The following is a 22339-nucleotide window of genomic DNA, read 5'->3' as shown; positions in this document are numbered from 1 at the left end:
CAGAATGTGGCCGGACATCCTCCAGCACCACCAGACAGAGCAAACCTTATTTGCCATCCCAGGCCTCTCCTAAAGCTTCTCGGGGGACTTATAATTTTGGAAGTGAAGGTTAAGGTCATTCATGCATGTTTTTTTCCTAAATGGATTACTCTAGTGTGACTGTCTGCAAAGGAAAAATCTCTATAAAAATAAAAGGAAAAAGACCCTAGCAGTTTGGAGACAGCAATACATCGACACTGGAAGACTCAAGGTGTCTGAATATTTATACTCCAGTTGGCAGTTATAAAAAAACTCTTCTTCCCTCCTTGTACCCACCCCCTCCCCTTTTTAATCTCAGTACAGGCACGTTAGACGCCCTCAGTCAAAGATCTCCTTTGAACTGTGTATGTGAAATGTTTACAGTTTTACATTTCATATTTCAGCGGGGTGGAGGGGACAGGCACAACAGTCGCACACTGTGAATGCCGGAGAGGGAGGAAGGCAGAGGCCAAGGGGGAGGAGGTTTGGCGGCAATGGGAGGAGAATCAAACACCATCTCCACACTGCAATTGGAAAATTTTAGACTCCTTAAAAAAATATTTAAAAAATAATCCCTGGTGGTGTAGGCTCTGCAGGTGCATCCCACTGACACTGGCCCCTCACATGGGATGGTGGCTCCATCCACCAGCACCAAAAGGGCTGGCGTTACCCACGGGTGACCACTGAGTGACCAGCAGGCTGGACTGGGGCCCCAGTCCCACACAGAACCCTGCACTGGGTCTGTGGGAGTGCCAGAGGCTACAAACTGGAGTGCTGAGGTCCCCCAGGGAAATGCTGCATCTCCCTCCCAGCCCCATGCCCTGGCATCATCTGAGGGCATGTGCAATTAGTTGCAGGGAGAAGTGGTAAATCCTGGTACATGTCCCCAGTGATGGGGGTGCTGCCAGAGGGGCTGGTGCTGCCTGGTACAAGAAGAGGCTGCAGAGCTGCAAGTCCCTGGGCTTGGCCGTCCCAGGGCACAGGGAGGGACAGATGCCAGCAGGCAGTGGGCAAGCACACTGCTCTGCTGAGAGAGGAGCTCAGGACAAGCTCCTCTGCCTGGCAGGCTGTGAGATGGACTGACAGACAAGGGGCTGAGACACTGGGGGTGACATTATCTGTCCAAAACCCAGGGGAGCAGTGGGCATGGCAGTGTTTGGGCAGCTTGGACTGGGGGACCAAGAGAGAGTCCATCCCAGCTGTGAATGCATGTCAGCAGCCTCCCTGTGGTTACTTAGATTTATATTGCCAGTACTCCTCTTGAAAGCTTTCCTAGCCCTAAGCTGACCCTGCAGTCAGACAGGTCTGCTGGCAGACACCCTCCAGGCCCAGCAGCCAGTTCTCTAAATCCTTCCTTCCCCACAGACTAAACTTTCTGGGGTAATTCAGTGCAAGAAATGAGCCAGCAAGCCTGACCCATGGCACAACGTTATCCCAGGAAGACAAGTCGATCCGACGGGAGAGGAGCCCTTCCCAGCCTGTGACAGTCACCTGGTGAGAGCGGCTGTCCCCAAAAGGGCAAAGGCTTCGGGGTGATGTGTCCCCATCCTTGGGGAATCGCCCAGCACATACGGGGGGGTGCTGATGCTTTTCAGAAATATTCTGCTGAGAGATGTCCCAGACACACAGGGCAGCTTTGAGGAGCTAGTGATGCTGGCAGGAAACCAGGCAACAGCAAGTTCCGAGGAAAGGCACAGGTTGTACCTGTCATCAGTGATGCCCTAATGATGCCCATGAGTTCAGTCTCATCCAAAAAGGATCAGGATCGGGTCCAGCCCTGCCCAGAGTCCTTGCATGCCTGCGGGCACCAACCTTCGCCCCTCTGCAGCTGCTTCCCCCTCCCCAGCCCACAGAATCCCCCAGCAGCAGCCTTGGGGATTAATTCCCCACCACAACTCCCCTGGCTGCCAAGTGGCCGGACACCCAGGGGCAGCTCGGTGCCTGTGCAGGACCAGGAGGAGACAGCACCGTCCCAGGCACACATGAGCATGCACCCCGGTGCAGGATTGAGCTCACCTCTCTCCACCCCCACTCCACCTCTCTCCTTCCCTGAAGGGATCTGTCAAGTCTCTGCACGATGGAATTTCACTTTGCTATTTTAATGCAATTCTGGCTCAGGCTTAAATGGAACTGGAAACCAAAAGGCCTTAATAAATAAATATTATGATAAGAAATGAAAGCAATGCATACACTCAAGATAATTTGAGGGGGGATAAAAACCTAAGCATTCCTTTCTGTGCCTAAATCATAAAGCTTCACGTGAAGCTGGATGTCTTCTTACCAAACCTTTGCCCTGGAAAATCTCTCCTGCTTGCCCAGGCTGCCCTCCTGAAAAGTCGCCTATTGTTTTAGAAACACTTTGAGCCAGATAAGACAATAGCCTTGAAATTCCTTCTAACTTTGTCGGTGACAGGGCTCGGGTGACCCTGCGCATGGCTGGAATCCGCCTATAAGAGATCTTTCATTATATTCTGCGCTCTGAGATTTCATTCACACGCTATTTAACCTTGCCGTACGCACAAACACGCAGCTGCCACAACAGCACAGCCAGAGCTGGGCTGGAGAAATCTTACATACTGTAAGTGCTACGGAAAGCAAAGAGAAAACCCAACAGATGGTACAGATAGTGGCGAATTAAGGAGAAAACCCCCTTTGAGGCAGCCAACACCATCATGTATAGGGCTGTGTGTGCCCGTGTGTGCGCGCGCACTCCCGCGCGTGTGTATAGAAAAAATCCGAGCTAAATATAGAGGTGCTATAGAAAAGCGAAGGTATAGACAGACCATACATAAAGCTCTGTGTGTACGTCTGTGAAGGGGAGGCTCTGGTTCAACACGGGAGTGGTGAAACAGAAAAGCCAGAAGTTGATAAGGATGGGATGTACCTCTCTTTCCAAGAGACAGGGAAAGAGCTCCCTTATTTTTCAGGCTTTGCTGTGCTCAGCTACCCGAAGTTTTCTGCTGCCCACACCCCTGGAGCCAACATCTGAGATTCCCCCACGCCGATGTAAAGCCCCTGAGCACAGATGCAGCCTCCCGGCGTTATCGACGCCCGCTCGGCCATCCCTGCCCTCCAGCCCAGCCCGGGGCAGCCTCCCTGCCTGCACCGCCCTGCTCAGCCCCATCTCACAGACACCGAAACCAGCAGAGCCCCCCTAAGCCCCTCCAAACAGCCATATTTTCCCTGTGATGGGTGCAGACTTGTTTGCCCACCCTAATTTTCTGCCTCTGCACTCCCTGCCTTGAGATAAAGAGTCCAAACAAAAAAAACTAAAGTCTAAGAAATGCAACTCATTAAAGAGTTTACAAACCCAACCCCAGTCCAAGGCAGTAGGAGAGAATATCTGCAAGCGACATTTAAAATCCCCTCCACTGTTTGTTGTTACTGCTGCTGCCTTCTCCAGCCTGCACTTAAACCCCAGCTCTAAGGAGGAGATCCGGCTGCCCAATCCACACATCAAACAGCAAACCTTCAAGCAGGGAAGATTTTCTCTTACCTTGACTGGCTTTATTTGCCAGAGTGTTTCCAGAGTGGAGGAGAAAGAAAAGGATGGAAAATCCAGCAATCTGCAAAGCTCCCATTGCAATCCCAGTCTGCAGGGAGGAGCGGGGGCAAGAAGGGGGATTTCTAGTGCTTTAAAGGAAACAAGGGGCTGAGCATGCGAAGGAAAATCAAGGGGAGGAAGGGGGTCTCTCCTTGCCGTGTGTGAGACAGAGGAAGGGAAGGGAACTGAACTGATGGAAAAAGCTGCTTTGGGTTCAGTTTGGGGCTCTTGGTGTTGCTGAAGAGAAGAGAGCGAGGGAGGGAGACCCAGGGCAGTTGGAGGAAAGTGGACTCTATCGCCCTCTCTCTGGCGGCTGCTCTGATCCCTTCTCCTTTTTTTTTTCCTTAAATAATCCCAGCCAATTCCAGTTTTGCAAGAGCAGCAGCAGCAGCAGCAGCAGCAGCAGCACTGAAGGGGGGAAGCAGGCGCCTTGCCCTGGTGCTGGGGACCTGGGAAAGGGGAGTGGAAAGGAGAGCCCCATCCAAGCAACGCCCTTTTTCTCTCTCCCAGCCTTTCTTTCTTTCTTTCTTTCTATTTGGCTTTGGTTACTCCTTCCCGGCTCCCCCCCTCGCACCCCCAAGGCTGGGCTTTGCCTGCAGGAATTTACAGTCTGCGCTGAAGGAGAAGGGCCAGTAGCCATGGAGACTGCTTCCCTGGGAGCAGGGAGGTCAGGCGGAGACCATGGGCGATCAATGCATCAATGCAAAGCCCCCCGCAACCCCCAGACCCACCCGGCACCTCGCAGCCCCTTGGCCAGCCGAGGGCTTGAGGTGGTGGCAAGGGGAGGGGTGCCGGGGGAGGCTTATGGAATGAGAAAAGGCAAGGGGTGGACAAGAAAAGGGGAAAGAAAAATATATATATAAGAAAAAAACCCAAGAGCTTGCAGATGGCACAACCCGGCTGGGCTTGGCAGCTGCGGGAGCATCTCAGAGTTGTGGGCCAGGGGAAAGCAGGGCCAGAGAGTAGCTCTGCTGGCCGCAGGGAAAGGTGGGAGGAGGGACTGAAAATAAGGGTGGAGGGAGAAGAAAAAGACCATTCTGAAATATTCGGGGGATTTTGTTTGCTTGTGGGAGCTTCTCATAGCCTGGCCTTCTGCAGCTGGGGGCACCCCAGGCAGGCAGGGGGACCCCTGCCCCACTCCATGACCATCCCTGTGCTGGGAGCTGCTGGCACCATCTCTCTTCTGGGGTGTTCCTGCTCCCCAAGCCAGGAAAGGCATGGCCAGCCAGGAAATTGCAGCAGGAGATAAGGTTGGGAGCCAGGAGCAGGACCAGGAGGAAGGTGTGCAGTGATTCCACCTGTCCAGGGATACAGGGTCCCACAGCCGCAGCAGCCACCATGCCCACAGGGTCATTCTGCCCATGGGCTCCTCCCAGCCCACCATGCTGCCCCTGCACCCTCCTGTACCCCCTTTTGTCCTAATAACACCTAAAGATACGACAAAGGGGGCTGTAGGCAATGGAAAATATCCAACCTAGCCAAGGCTCCCGCTGCATAGAGGAGGGTCTGCAGCTGGATAGGAGGATGCTGAGGAGTTCCTGGGTCTAGTCATTCTTTCCCCAGAAAAACATCCCTCCTTGGGCTGCCCTCATTGGATGGGGACCTTCCCTTTGAGAGGGGGTTTGCAGGAGCAGGTCTGCTCCCCTGAGCCACACCAGTAATGCAAACCCATCCCTGGCACAGCCAGGCTCCAGGGCAGCCGGGAAAGGGCAAAGGCGTGGGAGTGATTAGTAAAGTTGCAAAAGAGTTTTACACATAAAAGTACAAATGCAGAGGTGTTGTCCTTAGGATGTACTGGGAGAGGACCATGACCAGTGGGAACATGCTATCCCGCTTGGCACTGCCACTGAAGGAAGCCAGCTCCAGTCTGTGCCAGGAGCTCCTGGGGATGAAGGCTCCTCTCGTACTGTGCTGAGCGGGAAGGAGCCCTGGTCCTTGCATCCCACATCCTGGCACGAGCTGAGACCATCCTTAGTGGGGTGCCACCACCCTCCCACGAGCATCACTCTGCTTTTCTTTCCGGGCTGGGATTTGCTGCATAAACACGAGTCTCTTATGGCTGTTGCAAGAGCAGAGTCAAAATGGAAACTCTGCGCTGGGTTACGCCGGCAGAACCTGTACCTGCCACCGCACCTCGCACCCCATCCTGTGATCTTTATCATCATAACCAGAGGAAAACTAAACAGTCCTCCTTTTTTTCCCTCTAACCTGTCCTCTAAATCTGGAGACCAATCTCTCGGCGGGAGGAACAAGACCTTCAGCAATGTTGATTTATAATTGAGCTTCTAAATTGCAGGTTTACGCATTAGTATAAACACCCATAAACCAGCCTTAAATACACAGGACCGTGTGTAATTAAAACACCAAAACACCAGGCAGCCACGTGACAGCATGGAGGGATGAGCAAACCTCCTCACTTGTGCCCAGGCTGCCTTAGTGGAGACTAGTCTCCAGCCAAGTGCTCCCAGTTAAACCAGTGCCTTGCACTGGGGGAAGTGGGTCTTGCCCTTGAAGGCAGATCCTTGGCCAGCAGAAGCCTTGCTCATGCCACGTGAGCCAAGGGGCTGAGACCCACATCTCGCTCCTCCAACGGGCTTGCAAAGCACCACAGCAAAGCAGCAGGGTTGGGGTGAGCTGCTGATGACCAGGAATGCACTAAAATATTATATAATCTTGCTTTCTTCCCAAAACATGCTGCCTGGTCAAGCGGCCGAAGGGCCGACAGAGGCGTCAGGGCTGTGCATGCTGCGGTGCCCCTCCAAGTACAGGGGTGTCCCCCTGCCCCATGCACAGATGGGGAAAGTCAGGCAGATGGAGACTCCCGAGGTCACACACGGAGTCTGGACAGAAGGCCATGAATCACACCTGAATCACCTGCAGGACAGCCCAGCGCTTCGGCCCTGATGGCTCCTCACCAGCTCCTGCTGCTGCCACGCGGAGCTGGCATGGATCTGTTCCAGGGAGCCCTCTCTGAAGGCCTTCACAGGCACTGGGACAACCCTGCCAGCCTGAGCCTTGTGAGTGTGTGTGTGTGCATGTGTGGCAGGGAAGGAGGTGGCAGGATTCTCCTCCCCGCTGCCTCCACTCCCCGTTGTGCACTTCTGGGCAAAATCCATTTGCTTTGGCTTCATGTAGGGCCAGAAGATTCGGCCCATTGTGCTGCGGCGCTGAAGAGCCAGCAAGGAATTGTCAGCCATGCTGAAACGGTTACATGGGGAGTCATGAAAATTTACTGCACCACACTCCAGTCCCTCGCCAAGAAATAAAAGCAAAAGATCACAACAGGCATTTTTTTAATTTGAAGCAAAATTAAAAAAAGAACGGATCTGCACTCAGAAAACAACAACCACATCCACAGATCAAAGCAGCTGTTCTCCTCTCATTCAGGGTTTTAAGAGGTTTCTGCAGCTACAGAGATGTTTACACAGGGAGAGAGATACATACATTGTGCTCTCTTGATGCTGCCTCTCCCCCCTTCATCTGGCAAAACATTCCCTGGGAGGCGATATGAGGTCATTCCTAGCCCCTGTCTTGTTTTCCTCAAGCTGCAAGGCTTCGGGGCAAGAGGCAATTCAGTTCCCATTAGCACACACACATTTGCACTTGGAACCCTCCCATGTACATTTTGCTGGGGAACCTTGGGATGGACAGGGGACCAGCCCTCATCAGTTTTTTCCCTGAGGGAATTCCAGCAGCCAGAGCTGATGGGAGAGCCAGTGGCTCTGACAAAGCTCCTGGGAAGGTACATGGAGCCAGGAGGCGGGCTGGCATCTTCTGCAGACCAGCTTCTTCTGCAGACCAGCCACAATGTTTCTGTGGCTTCCACCACTTTTACGACAAGAAGGCTGAATGGCTCTGGGGAGCACTAATGGACTGTAAAAGGCTTTTTCCCCTCTGCCTCCTTGGCTTGAGCCCAATTCCGAGCAGCACTGAGCCCCACTCCAGTGCTTGTGCAGGGACGGAGGTTGTGGGAATGTGCCAGGGCAGGCTCTGCCTTCACCTCTCGGCATCAGCACGTTGGTCCAGCTGCTCCGTAGGCAGCACCCGCTTTGGCAAACGGACAAATTCTGGCTGTGAGCCAGCCTGCACTGTCTGTGCAACTGAAAAAACCCTCCGAAACAAATCTCCCTATCTCTAGCCTGAATTCAATGCCATGTGCTAGGAACGAGCTGCGTCTCCAGCTCGGACTGTGCGTGCTTGCGTGATGCTGAGCCAAAAGGTGTTTCTGAGCCTGCAGAAGAAGCTGCTGAGAAGCAAAACTCCCCAAGGCCCTTAGGGCCTGCAGAAGCAGTGATTGAATCAGGCAGGGAAATTATAGGCAGAAGAGTGAACTGGGAGATTTCCCTTTCCCTCTAGTCCACAAGGACTAGAGGGACAACACTGCCCATTCGGGGCAGGACCCCCTCTCTCTGCTGCAGCGGGGTGGTTGGATGCTGGCACCGTGTCCCACCCTGCACGCTGGAAGGTGCCGGGTCCAAGAAACAGCAGCCCAGACATTTCAATGCCCCAGTGAGGGCTGTAGCCTACAACTTGGAACAGAATAGACTATTTTTAAAAACAGAGAGGAAAACACAGTATTCTCAGCGACGTGCCAACAGCCCAGGCTCGTGCGACCCAGCCAGTCCCCAACGCTACGTCCCTCATTTCCCCTATGGTTTGATCAGGATGCCTCCAAGGTGGGTAGAAAAGCACCGAGTAACACTAAATGAGTGCCTGGCACCCTGTGACACCTTTTTTCCAGTGTCACGGAGTTTCCTAAAACGCTGTGTGCGAAAGCCCTTGTTTGTAATTCCCAGTTTGCAGCAGGAGAAGGTGACACACGCTGAGGTGACTTACCCGGCATCATCGGGAAGGTCAATGGCAGCGCCAGGAATAGCCCAGTTCCCAGTTAACCACTAACCACACTTATCCCAGAATAAGGGTCTCTTTTTCCAGCTAAATTTATAACAGCTTTCCAAGTGACATAAGGTCTTACAGAAATAGGCAGGCTTTTATTCCAGAATAATTACTGGGAGATTGGATTGGAGTGTGTATAATTACACTGGTGTCACTGCTGCCAGCGAGTCGGACCCTGTGCCACTGGGACACTTGCTGCACGCTCCCTACAGCTTTTATCTCATCCTCCTTTTACACGAGTGTGTGTATGTCAGCTGAGATCATCGGGGTGTGGGTGGAGAAGGACGGGGCTTTGTGTAGAAAGGAAAGTGATGTATCAATCTCTAAAGCTCTGTTAATTGCATTTCCCATGGAAGATATCCTGATAAAAGGTCTTCAGCTACTGAACTCAAAAGGAGTCTTTTGGGGGGCACTGGATCGCACCCCAGATGGAATCAGCAATGCTCTGTGCATCTGCTTCAAGTTCATCCCAGACACAGCTTTGGAGCAGGTGTTTTATTTTAAACACATTTTACACCCCACATCAGTAAAATAGAGCTCTGAGTCCAGGTCAAGGCCTGAAACACATTTCTGACATAAGCTGCGGGGACACATTGTACTTAAACACCCTTTGAAAGTAACTTCTGTGTTTATCAGGTGTTGATGTGTCTGGGCATTGGCTGGAATGGTGCCTGCCAGGAACGGGGCTGTGGGGGCTGTACGGGGCTGCAGGGGGCTCTGGAGGGCTGCTCTGCCACCCCTGGCCCTGGGGCCACACACCGTGACAAGGCAGGGGTTAACTGTGACACCGCGGGAACTCCAGGACCCAAACGCACATGTTTAAAAGTAGCACTTCTCTCCTTAAAATAGTTTATGAATCTTACTTGGGGATAAATCCAACACCCTGCAGCAGAAGGAGACCTATTAATTCCTGAGTTTTTTCACGCCGTAGTAAAGCAGCGGTTTTATTTGCCCGCCTTGTGTAAGATGTCAGTCATTTTCCCACTTGCATTTCCATCTACAATTTAACAAGGCAGCAGTTTATTTCCAGAAGCCCCAGCCAGACCCCAGCCAACTGCGTCAATATTTTGTTGCTTACACAAACGCCACCATTAGAGTCAATACCCCATTCTGGGGGAGGCTTTTTCCCTTTTTTTTGGAAAAGGGTTCCTCTGGGATGATGCATGTACAGCTCTGGAAGTATGAAAGGTAACAGCAGCCTCTCCGAGCGGGTACCCGGTGCAGAGACGTTGCTGAAATCATGAGCACACTGCTCAGGGCACTGACCTGACCAAAGGCATTTGCTAATTAATTCATTCTTCCAAGAGACTTAACTGCCTCTTGCCTTCGGAAACCAAGGCAAACCCGAGCCAAATCCAAAGCCTGTCGGAAAACAGGGAGAGACCCTTATTGAGTGCAGAACACTTCAGAGGTGGGAGCTGGCTCCCGCTCGTCTGCTGCTGCCGCGGGGCCGAGGCGGGGCAGGCGTCCAACCCCGAGCGGCCGCTTCGCTCTCCCGCAGGGTTCCTCACTGCCACTTTTGGGACAGAGGAGGGAGGCAGAGCTTGGCCATGCCGGGGCCTCCCCACCTTATTCAGCCTCCCCCTGCAACACTGCTTTGGGATGTCTTCCCTGCGCGGCAGCTGGTCACGGGCTGACCACGGCTGCTGCCTCGTTTGATGGTTGCTCCTGCAGCCTGCATCATCCTGTTGCCTTTGGCAGGTTCTCCCAAAAACCCTCAGAGATTTTCTGGTCCAGTGTGAGCTCAAGCTCAGCACGGCAGGTTCACCTCTCTGCCCCAGCCTCCCGATCACGGCTCTCGAGCCACGGGGCCCTCGAGGCATCCCCAGCACCTCCCTGAATCTGCACCCATTGGCACCCACAAAAGCTGGGGGGTTTAACCCCACTCATGGCTAAAACATCTGACAAAATCCCAAGGCCAACACAAGCAGGGGAACAAGGGGAACCTAAAGAAAAAGGTTCCACCAGTGTGGGCAGCTGGGGAAGCCCTGCAGGATCTCCTCTGTGATCCTGCATCAGACCACTTTCACATGAGAACAGAGCAGGCTTAGTGTGTCAACAAGCCCCAAACACCGAGGGCAGCTGGAAGTCAGATGACATTATTTTTTTTTTATTTAAAACAAACTTCTTAACCTACAGGAAAGTAAACGTTCTTCTAGGATGGCCAAGAAAACCATGTTGGGATTTTCCAAATGGGCATGACTGACTGTTTATGAGCAGAGGCTTCCAAACACAGGAATAAATGGCTTGCTCTCAGCAGGTTTTCCTTTCTATATTTACCCTCACCTGAAATGAACACTATTGCACACTGCAACACTTATTCCCTCTGATCAGGGGAGCAGGCAAAGAGACTAACCAGCCACAACACGTCAAATAAATTGTTAATCTGGTGTTTGCACGGGCAGGGGGAGGAGGGAGTCCCCTGGGTTTGGGGCAGGGCCCAGGTCCTGCTTACAGTTCCCATCCCAGCTTGGCAGGAGCACTTTGCTTGCCTGCTGCTGCTTCTGGCTGCCAAGAGCTGGAGCTGGGTCCTTCGTGGAACTGATCTGTCAGTTCCCAACAGGTCTCAAGTCCCCTCCCTGCGGCACCTGAGCATCCCTGATCACAGGCAGCTGGTGGAAAGGGCTGACAGCTGGTGCAAGGACCTGCCCGAGGCTGCACAAGAAGCTTAGAAAAGGCAAGAAAGTGTGCCCAGATCCCAGGAGAATGCTCAGGCATGAGACAACCCTCTCCAATGGGCTGAGCTGTGCAATCCTCGTCCACGAGTCCCAGTTTCCACACTGGGTGTTCTCAAGGTGGGAAGTCCCTACAGATGCAAAGGTGTGGTCCCTCCCAGCAACAGGTCGCCAGCAGGCACGAACTGCCCTGCTGGCATACAAATTGGCCATAAAAGACCTAAAAGTTTCTTTGACAAGGGGCTTGGGGGGGCTGAGCCATTGCAAACCAAACCTTACCATGAGGCCAACCACTCAGCTGTAAAATCTCTCCTAATCCCAGCCCTGGGGAAAGGAGAGGACGGGGAGATCACCTGCCTCTCCAGGATGTCACCCACATCACATGGCTCCCTGGGTCATGCTCACACCCACCACCACCTTCAAATCTGGGCTTGACCTCCAGTTTACCTTGAAGTTCACTAATTGTGCCAGCTCTGGCACACCGGCTGAAAAAGGGGTTCACATCATCCCAGGAAGAATGGGGGACATTAATCCTCCGTGGCAATAGGGGAGGTTGATCAGTCATTAGAGTACACAGGGGCTGAGGACACCCGACAGCCCTCAAAGGGGCCCTTGGATGTGGGCAGCAGGGCTTGCATGTATTCATGCCAGGCAGGACCTGTTTTTTTTTTTTTTCCCCAGCTCTAACTTTTCACTTTTGAAAAAGTCTGTCCTTGTTGGAATAGCTGAGCAAACCCTTCCCCAGCCAGCCATTCCAAGAGAATTTGTGTTAATCCAGATTAATGAACATAAAGCAATCTAGATAAACCGCATTAAGCCAAAAACACCTTTGAACTTTTCTTTTTTTTTTTCAATCACAATCCCTACCCGAGCACTGTGTGTGGTTTGGGCCTCCCCAGAGCCGAGCTCTGCACCGACCCACAATTAAGTCAGTAAATACAAAGATTACCCAGAGCCAGTGGCACCGGCAGCAACCTGGCACGTGGGGCCCAAAAGCAGTTCCGGGTCCAGAGGCATCCAGAGGGGTGAGATGGCACAAGAATCATGTCCTCAGCTCCAGGCACATCTCCTGGCAATGATGCCTGGGCTCTGGCCTGGCTACCTATATGGCTGTGAGCCAAACCCCTCCAAGCCTCAGTTTACCCAGCACCAACCCATCTCCTAAATACACAGATGACAGATTGGCCTGAAACACCCTGAGACCAGGCACTGCCCACAGGTGACTGGGCAGGGTGGGCAATGGCTTGTCCCCACAGCTCGGACACGTGCACTGTGACTGAGGTGGCAACAGCCAGGTCATGCATACGGGATGTCTCATGGAAAAGGTCACACACCAGTTCAGGAGCAGGGAATTAACAGATACCATAGTAATTGGTGAAGCACGTGGCATGTTACGGGCACATATATGCCTTGACACCCACGCCAGAGTCATCACAGCACCAGATACTCAATTCTCCAAAGAACTCCCAACCAAAATCAGACCCAACACCAAGACATCCTCTCACCTGGACAAGGTGGACAACACCCCTTCATGCGCCTGCCAGGATGCCGGGAGCTCCTCAGGATCCAGCTGTCTGCCCACATCCAGCACAAGAACAATCCGAACCTTGTCTGGTGCCCCAGGAGCTCCTGCAAAAATAGCTTTCCTAACTGATGGGGCAGAGGAAAACTCCTGGCTCTCCCCTCCACACCCTCCCAAAACACCTGCTAACGCTTTCTGCCCCCATTGTCCTCCTCCTTGAAGGCTGATTTCTAACAGCCACAGCTGTAGCTTGTAGGCTCCAAATTTGGAAGCGGGGGCTGTGACACCACCTGGGCTCTGCCTCTCCTCTTGGGCCTGGGTTTGCTGTTTTGCAGAGAACCTTCTGTGGCTGCTCAGCAGGGTGGCTCACAGCTTGGGGCACTGTGCTTCGCTCCCAGGTCATTTGGATTGGGATACCCCAGGAAGTTTGCTTTCGGCTGCCTCTGGCCGTGCGTGGGTGTGCAAACAGTGACCAATTTCACTGCTGGTTTGACTCCTTTAAATGGGGACTTTCATATTTGTCAGGCTTGGAAAAACATCACCATCTTTTAAACAAAAAATCCATTTCCTCTTCCATGGGGAAGGTGTTTCTGTTTGCACTGGCAGGCCCTTCCCTGCTGCTGCGCCCAGCGCAGTTGTGCCGGTGGGGTTGCAGAAGTGTGGCTGTTCCACTGTGGTGGAACTATGGTGAGTTCCTACTATGGTGAGGATGCTCCAGCTGTGGAGCTCTCTCTGCTCCTGCTGGGAAAATGGGAGCCTTCTAGGAAAGCTGAGCCCTCTGCGCCAGGCTGGGTTTGATTTCTTAGGGAAATTGCTTCAAACAGGGCAGAGGATTCGCATGGGCTCTCCATGGCCCCTCATCAATGCCATTTGTGGTGCAGATTTGCAGCTCAGATGGTTCTTTTCCAATGTGATCATCAGGGTTACAAATTTCTGAGATGATAAAAGGGCAAATTGGAAATCTCCCTATGGAGTTTGCTGCCTGACACTCAAGTGCTCACCCTGAAAGACTCAAAATCCCAATTTCCTCTGTTGGGATTTCAGCTAGATGGCTTGGCTAAAATAAATGAGATTATTCTAATCAGAGAGATGGATGGAGTTCATTAAAACAGTAGATTAGAAGAACCCACTCTGCCTATTACCAGTGCTCCTGAGGTCTTCTGCCTTTCTGGCAAGTTAAAGCCACTCAGGAATTAGATTGCTTTGCAGAAATCTGCAGGAAATGCATTAAAAATACATACTGCTATTACAATTCTTCATGTAACCAGTCACTTGGGAGAGGAAACTAATGAAGGGAAAATGCATATATATTTAAATACTTACAATTAACTCCCCTGGGATCAGGATTTATGGGCTGGGAGCAGTGGGCCCTCCTCTGAAACAGAGACAAGAGCAAACTTAAGTCCCCTCAGGAACGGTGAGGAAAACGCTTTTTCCCCACCCTCACCTTTCTCACCTGAAGCTAAGGATCGGAAGGCGGGTCTGGCACTGCACAAAGCTGAACAGGGAGCACTGGGGGAAATTCCTGTACAGGATTTGGGCCAAACTGGTCCCATGAGGAGCGTTACTGGTTTTGTTTCTCATGACCAGTTGCTTTCCTGCTCACGAGCCATTCCTGTGGCTTTGAGCAGCTGCCCTATGCCCTGCCCGGGGGCTCCGTAACCCCCCAGCACCAGCCCCGGCTGCACAGGTGCTGAGGAAATAAATAAAAAAGGAAGTTCTGCGAGGGAGAAGAAAGGCAAATTGTTTACTGGCACACAAGGAGCCTCATCCCAGATTTTGTGGTTTTGCCCCTCGTAAGATTTAATCCCAATTTCAGCGAAGTCGAGGGGAGGTTACAGGAGGTGGCCGGAGTCAGGGCTTCCCTCAGGGCCCGCCAGAAAGGAAAACGGACAAACCCAGATGGACGCGGCGGCGGCTGCACGGCCGGCAGCGCTCCCTGCAGCCTCCCGGCTGCTCCCGCCGCAGCTCCCGGGATGAAGCGCCTGCGACAGCACAGCCGGGATGGCGGGGAAGGGGTGGCTGAGACGTGAGGACAGGGACGGAACACGCGCTGCCCGCGGGTCGCGGCGCCTGGACCCGCCTCGCACGGACACGCCTCGCACCGGGGCCACCGCCCCCTCGCTCCCCCCCCTCCCGCCTGCAATGGGAGCGTCCCGCCGCGCCGCCTCCGCCCGGCGCCCGGCGCGGCCCATTCGCGGGGCAGGGGGGCGCCGCCTCCCGCGAGTGCGGGGTCCGCGTATGGCGGGTTCGCGGCCTGGCGGGGGCAGGCGCGGGGCCCCCGGGGCGGTGTGACCCGGTGTGACCCGGTGTGACTCCTCGGTGTGACTCCTCGGTGTGACTCGGTGTCCCCCGTGCCCAGTGCCACCCCGGTGAGGCGGCGCGGGCGCCGCTCCCGGCCGGCACTAGGGGTCAGCCCCGCGCCGGGGATGGCGGGGCCGGCGGCGGAGGAGCGTCCCCTCACACCCACAGCAGGTGATTTGTCTGAGCACGAACCTGCACGTTTTTACTCAAAAGCTGCTCGGTAATGCTTTTAACCCCCCTTCCTCCGCATTCTTCTCTTACTTTTATCCTGCTTTTGTGCAGCCAGCCCTGCACCAGTTCTCTCCTTGGAGGAGCTACGGACTTACATTTCCATACTGACCGCTGTGCAGGAAATTGTCATCAGAGCGACGTGGGAGTGCCAGGGATCAGCTCCGTCCGCAAAGTCTGTGTGTGTATACACATATCTGTCTATAGATGTGTATATCTACATAGGCTTGGCTTCTCTCTGTCACGTAACAGAAAACGTGTGAGAATGGGGAAGGAGGTGGTTCGGGTATGACTCTAGAAATAACAAGAAAATAGGATAGCTCCTGAAATAAGTTGAAGAAGTTGGAGCCTGTTTTATTTATTCAATGCTTTATGATGTACTAAGAAGTTCTTAAATCTGGTGTCAGGTATGACTCACTAGCATGGAAAGATTTAGAGGCTCCAGCTGTGTAAGCTGTGACTATGACAAGAACAAAGCACGCTCTGCAGAGGAGCTCCCTCTGAGGTGTCGGGGTTTGAGCTGAAGAGCTGTTTAAGTGCCTGACACACTCTCACTGCAAAAACAAGCACTAGCTAGAAAAATGTTCTGGTGGGTCTTCTCTGAGGGCTTGGAGAGTTTCCCTGAAAAGTGCTGTGCTTCTCTCACAGGAGATTTCTCTGCAAAGGTTGATTGACCAATAATTTTCTGGTTTCATACTTTTACTCCCTGGAGGGCAGTGGATTCATTCCTTCCTCAGCCTTTTAATTTTCTTTGATGGACATAATTCTCAAAAAGATTTCCCCAAAGGCCGTTCCCCATTCAGGAAGAGCTGCTGGAAGTTGGGTGCAGGTTTGGATGTGTGGCACCAAACAGGCAGGAGTCCGGGAATTCTCAGGAAGCTGCTTCTCCCAGACACAGGCTGGATTATTTTTCATCACGTTCTCCGTGTACCAGGCAGGAGTGGAATCCATTCTCCAGTTTCTCAGATCCTGCCTCAGCTTGTAAAAGTCCACCCAACCAGGGTCAGTGGGAAGTGCCCCTTGGTATGTCAGAATCTGAATAAACCTCTAAACTACAAAAAGTAGTGGCCTTCTTTCCTCACGAAACCTGCCAGCATTTGAGGGGGAAGGCAAGGGGGCTGTGGAGCTCATTGAACTGCAGTGCAGCTCAGGCCTTTTTAATTCAAGGTGTTAATTCTGCCCTGGGCCTGTACCTCTGCTGAGGCGTCGGTTCCAGCCAGGGCTGTGGCTGTGAGGGATAAAACTGCACAGTCTTTCAAACCATTCAACCAGCTCCGTGTGTTTCAGAGTCAGCCTGAAAACCTGACTTGCTGAGATATTAGAAATGGAACATACAGTATAAATTTAGCAATCCCTGGCGTATTTAGTATTTTACATCAGCCAGATTTTACTCGACATGAAAATCTGAACTTTAACCTGTATTTAAATGTCTAGATTTCTTGCTCTAATTTTACATAATGAAACGTCCTAGTTCCTGGCAAGCCCCAGGTCTTCGCTGGGTAAATGCTACAAGCTATGGCTGCTGAAACAGGCCCCTGGAACTACTCACTGCCACGCTGCAAAAAAGGGATCTCGGTGGTTACTGTGACTACATTCGGGTCCTGACAGTTGCCAGGGCACAGTCCTTGCAGATGTACATTAGTGGGGGTAAAGTCAGCTTTTCTCACACACCATCATGCGGAGAACACACCCACAGTGGCTGCAGACCCTTGCGCTGTCTTTAACAGAACATGTGGATGCAATTTTATGCATAAATTAGTTTGTCTCAATAATATTCGATATTTGGGTCATTATGACTAGCTGCAAAAAAGAGCAGCTTCAACCAAAGCAGCTGCTCAGCCCCCAGTGCTGTCCCCCCTGCATGGCCCCAAACCGCCCTGGGCTGGTGCCCACAGGACAAGAACTGGTCTGACACAGACACCCAAGAGACTTGGGTACAACACTGAGGCCACAGACAACAGCACAAACGTGTGTCTAAGGTTGTTTATTAATTCGGTCTGTTCTAAGTTGTACAATTATGAAAACAACAAAACGACTGCTGGAAGCCCAGGAATATTTACAATCTCGCCTTGTTGTAGTGAGGTCAGTCTATGTTGTTGCACAGATTGGTTACGTTTGGTACCACAAGATGTTTAAAATTCAGACAAATTCGAACAGATTAACAATTGTATATACAAGAAATAAAAGGAAATTCAAGTATCAAAATACAGACAGATTAAATAACATTTGTATACAAATCAGCCCCACTGCCATACATCACAATTAGCAAAAATGTCCACATTGCAAACTGAACTTGACTGTCTCTACCCTGTCAGGGAATCCCAGGTTATTCTTCCATGGGTAAGAAAAATGTCTGAGCTGGGTTGACTTAGTGAGAGCAGCACAGGTACTTTCTTTTGGGAAAAAAATGCAATTAAGTAATACCAATGCGAGACCTAAAAGGGAGACCTTTGCAACAAGGCAGCGTTGTGAGCGCTGTACCGGCTCCAAACCACAGATCTGACGGCACGGAACTGATGTGAGCAGAGCTGGGGAAACGCTGCTGCTGGAAACTTGGGAGGTGGGTGGAAGGAGCATTAAAGCATTGGCTCCACCTCAGCTGCACACAGAACGGGACGTGTTCTGGTGCTATTTGGCATCTGCTCTGTGTCTCAGCAGCCTCCTGAAGGTACAGAATTCATGACATGTACAGCCTGGAAGGTGCCATATCTTCTCCCTGGGAAGGGGACAGGCGTGTACCCCAAAAAGGTTGCATAATTTCTTCTAAAAAGAACAATCCCAAAGCAAGTTTAAAGTCAGCGGAACAGCTAAGATTAGCGCTGTTTTTTTCTTTGTAAACACAAAATAAAAAAGGATAAAGCATCTTCAATTTGAAAAAAAAATAAAATCATCCCCTCCTATATAAAAAAAGACAAAACTCAGCATCTCCGTTTGCCGGCCGTGAGTGAGGGCTCAGCCCACAAACCAAAGTCTGTGAAACACAATCTGTCCTTAAAGAGGGGAACAAGGCCCAGGGCAGCCCCACCTTCTCCCAGGCAGGTAAATACAGCAGATGCAGTTTGATGCAAAGTCATATTCAGCACCAGAAATTTGGGGCACTTTCCTCCAGATACCACAAAACCCTGCAGGGAGGAAGAGCCCGAATACTGTGCAGTGGGTGGGTTAATGTGGCCAGGAGCCAGCAATTGGCACGGCCCAGGGTCAGTCTCCAGCACTGACTCCCTTGAGAGATCCCACCGCACTGAACGGCTAAAACAACTGTTCTGTCAGGTGAGAAAGGGAGTATCTGGCTAAAGAACGGTTGGATCACTAAAGACAACCACAGGGTTACACGTGGGGCTGGAACGGACCACCAGGGTCACCGAGCCCAGTCCCTGAAGATTGGAGTCTTCATCACCATGTCACCTCCAAGCCAACCTCCAAAAAGCTCACGTGTCAGAAAAGAAACCTCCCAAACAGAGGTTCAATTTGCAATCTCGCCAACGACTTGTTGCCAACACATCAAATATTTACACTTAACACCAGTATGAATTGCAACATGTGCATAACAAGGAATGTTAGGTTTCCTAAATTCATCAGCTTCACCCAAAATCTTCACTTCTCCCTCCCAATCCTTTACAGGTCTGAGCCCTCAGGATCACGGTTTGCTTCTCTCCCAGCCTCACTGTGAGAGAGATTAAAGGAAATCCTGACATACAGCAGCAACTGGAGTTAAACAGGAATTACCTGGGCACAGTGTTCCCGTGCAGCAGCAGGTCCCACAGCCCTGATAAGGCCTGACAAGATCGTAACGGACGCACTGCGCTACATTTTGCATCTGAAGAATTTAAATCACAACTATATTAATATTCTCCCCTGAGGGGAACAGTCTGAAAACACGTCAGTCACAGCCCAAACCACTGTTAAACACTCTGTAATTCAAAAGGAAAGCAAGCACACAGCACCTTCGAGGTTGTGTCTTTGGGGACACTGGGCTTGCACAGGGCCAAGCCACCCTCAGGCTGATGTGGTTTATCCTCAGGAATGGACTGTTTCAGTGTAATGCCCAAAGTTTAACTCCTTATTTGTTCATCTTCTGAAACTGTTGCACTAATTAAATAATGAGCTAGTATCAAAAAAGTGCTAAATCACAATTGAATATACTTAAAAACCCCCAACCCTTCAGGGCATAACTGCATTTAAAAACAAGACAGGTGCACAGAGGCTGGAGGAGGGAGTCGTCCCCAGGAATTCAATGCGGAAATGGGAAGAAACGGGGTCCTTGCCACAGAAATGTCAAGTATTGCAACGCGACAGTTCAGGGGATAAGGAAGCTTTGTACCATTGGGGATATTGGCCACAACCGCTCTGGGGGGAAAGATCCTTTGCAGACTCTTTTCCTCAAGTTACTTCCATTTGCTACAAAAGCATGGAGTGGCTTGGAGAACAGGATGCAGACTTACCCCGCACGGTTCTCACATGGGAGGAAGCAATATCCAAGAGTTTGACGTTCTCTCCTGTTCACCCAGAGCTGAAGCAGAGTAAGTACCGTCAGAGATGTGCACACCATGCCCCTGCTAAGACTTTCTATCGTACTCCTCGCTGGACTGTGGGATTCTCAGTAAATATTTCGGGTTTTTTCCTCAACAAAAAGCTGCGGTGCTACATTGAAACCGTGAACTGCATTTGCTCTGTGTCATTTCACATGTTAAAAAAGAAACAGGTCGAAAGACGTTTGTCTCAAACTAGAAAAGGCGACATCGCTCTCTGCCTCCAAGTCTCAAGTTTCCTTCGCTAGGAAAGGAGAGAGTGGTTTTCCTCAGCGGGGGCTGAGTCCCTTCCCCCTCTGCTCTGGGAGCCCTCACCGAGCAGCCACGCACCCACTCCAAGGCAGCCGCCTGTGCCAGAGGGAGATGATCTTCATGTCAGCAGCCACTGCGTCCCAGGTCTCTGCCCCGTAACTACATTCCATGGTAGGAGACGGCTGCCTGGAGCTCAGCTTCGCAGAGGCAAACAGAAAGGGAGATAATGGAATGAATTTCCAAGTCATACAAAAACACGTGCTGGGAAAGACGAGGCGAATGGCCCCGGAGATGGGACACGAGAGCGAGGGCTACGGACACACACACTGGCAGTGTCGTGGCTTGGGCAGGGCTGCCTGTGATCCCTGCTGGGCTTGGTCACCCTTAGAAAGGCACATGCTCTAGTGACCCAGATTTAGGAAGTGTGGAGGAACCCGCCCTTCCCAGCTGAGAGCAGGGGGAGATGAAAAGCTCAGAGCTCAGACCCTCTGAAGTCGGGCGGACGTGTGGCAACTGCATGGTGAATGCCTACACGTAGAAACTGCACTGCCACCCCCACCAGTGAGGCAGTTTCTCTTTGAGGGATACAGAAACCTTAGGGCACTCTTACAGCTTGGAATTTTGCTGATGGAACCCAAACCCAGCCTCGAGGAGCACCTGAGGCACAGCAACGTTCTGTCCACAAGGCCTGGGCTGGCAGGGTGGCACTGCAGCACCTGGGCAGTGCTGGCTCTATATCAGGGGCTCTGTGGCACATGAAATGTATTTACTAGACTGAGCTTTCCTTTTTTTTCCTCCAAGACAGTCCTTTTACTTTTAGTCCTCTTGCTTGGATCCTCACTAGCGCAGCCCTCAGTCTGAAGTCAGTTTGCCACTCAGTACCATTAAGTCACAAATGACTTGGGAGATCAAACTCATTCCTGAGAAAGAGCTAAATAAAGACTTTGAAACATCAGATTTGGCCGCAAGTCTGGGGAAATGGAAGCTTCGAGGCAGCAGCTCTAAAGCCCCAGCAAAGCTCGGACAAGCTGCTGCTGCCCTTAACATGAGGAGCAAATAACCCAGGGCTGCTCCCTGACCTCTCTCTGCTGATGCCAACTGCTGCTTTCGGTGTCCAGCCCACACCTCCCCTCCCCAGCCCGGGGCTAACAGCAACATGTGCCTTTGGAAGCTTAACCACAGGCTGCCCCGTGAGAACTACGCCCAGAGCTCACGAGTAGTCTGATGAGTGTAAACAGGAGGACTATGGGGTGAAGAAAAACCTACAAGGGACTGAAATGCATGCAACCAACCCCCCCCTCATCTCCGAGGGGCAGAGCTCACAGTGGGAACGATCACACCCGGCCCAAACCAGCGCTCCCCCAGCGGAGCGGGTTCTGTGCCGGGCTTTGAGGAGCGAGGCTGCGGGCAAGGGTCACCGTGAGAAATGGAGTGCCCGCGTGTTATTTGCAGAGAGCATCACAGTGGTTAGTGTCAACTCGACTGGCAGGAAGGAGAGGTGAGTTCACTGAACAGTATACAGCCGTGGCTCAGTCGGGAAGAGGAGGATCTAGGAGAAGGGAGTGTGTGCACCGCAGAGACAAGAGGTCTCCATCAGTCCAAGGACAAAGTGAGATAGAAAAAAAGGCCTGGGGAGTGTCACATTGCCCCAGGGATTCACAGTGCCAGAGCGAGGGGGAAGACGTGAAAACGGCAGGCGGCTTTCCTGGATCCACATCTCCGACTCCCAGCCTGCCCTCTGCTCCTCCCGCCTCACGTTCAGCTACAGCGCGTTACCCTTGTTTCCGAGTAAGGAGATTCACAGTGTTCAGCAGCGATCAGGTACAAAAGCTGTTTAAGTCTACAGTCTCCTAAGTGCTGCTGCCTTGGACGTGGTGCCTACACGGGCTCAGGGCGAGCAGCTGGAGGAAGAGGGAGTTTAGAAGAGCAGACAGATCAGATCGCAAAGGCACGGTTAGACGGGGCGGACGCGGTGTCGGCTTTAGAAGATAGTGGTCTCATACTTAGTGCTGAGGGTCCGCTTGGAGTCCTGCTTGGGGTCCACGACCCAGGAGACACTGGCATGAGACTGCGAGTCTTGGTCCACTTCAGGGGGATCCAGCTAGAAAATACAGAGAAAAGGGCATGTTAGGTCACCCATGCTTCTGGGACAGAACAAGTGGGGATTCAAAGCACAGAGCAACTGCTGCTCTGCCTACCGCCCGTCCCAGAAACGTGCACGTGGGCAAGGAAGCAGCTCTTGCTGGGCAGACATTTGAGTCCTTCACATCTAAAACATGTCTGGCCACGTCAGTCTCAACCCAGCACCCCGAGATGACCTCCTGCATTAGGCTGCGAGTCCCTGTCACCCTCGGTGACAGCTTAACTCATC

General features: G+C 52.1%; 2 protein-coding genes across 16 annotated transcripts in view; both read right to left on the bottom strand.

Moving 5' to 3' along the window:
* SCUBE3 (signal peptide, CUB domain and EGF like domain containing 3) overlaps positions 1-14721 on the bottom strand; it is a 40450-nt gene extending 25729 nt beyond the window's left edge. For 3 of the 9 annotated variants that reach the window (XM_027728419.2, XM_039383876.1, XM_039383875.1), the window contains exon 1: positions 3515-3951. In XM_027728419.2, coding sequence (XP_027584220.1) covers positions 3515-3599 — 85 coding nt within the window. In that variant the 5' untranslated portion in view covers positions 3600-3951. Of the gene's footprint in view, positions 1-3514; positions 3952-12638; positions 12763-13797; positions 13809-13978; positions 14031-14111; positions 14349-14553 lie in introns of those variants that run through there. The other 6 variants (XM_027728428.2, XM_039383874.1, XM_039383873.1 and 3 more) reach the window with 4 other exon arrangements.
* Positions 14722-17155: 2434 nt separating this feature from the next.
* The window catches only part of ANKS1A (ankyrin repeat and sterile alpha motif domain containing 1A), a 73225-nt gene continuing 68041 nt past the window's right edge, over positions 17156-22339 (bottom strand). For 5 of the 7 annotated variants that reach the window (XM_027728504.2, XM_027728499.2, XM_027728501.2 and 2 more), the window contains one exon: positions 17156-22069. In XM_027728504.2, the coding sequence (XP_027584305.1) occupies positions 21950-22069 (120 nt within the window). In that variant the 3' untranslated portion in view covers positions 17156-21949. The remainder of the gene's footprint in view (positions 22070-22339) is intronic. The other 2 variants (XM_039383891.1, XM_027728500.2) reach the window with 2 other exon arrangements.

Source organism: Pipra filicauda, unplaced genomic scaffold (genome assembly GCF_003945595.2).
Source record: "Pipra filicauda isolate LSUMZ 115617 unplaced genomic scaffold, ASM394559v2 scaffold329_size807674_pilon, whole genome shotgun sequence".
Lineage (NCBI taxonomy): Eukaryota > Metazoa > Chordata > Aves > Passeriformes > Pipridae > Pipra > Pipra filicauda.
This window is presented reverse-complemented; position numbering and strand designations above follow the sequence as displayed.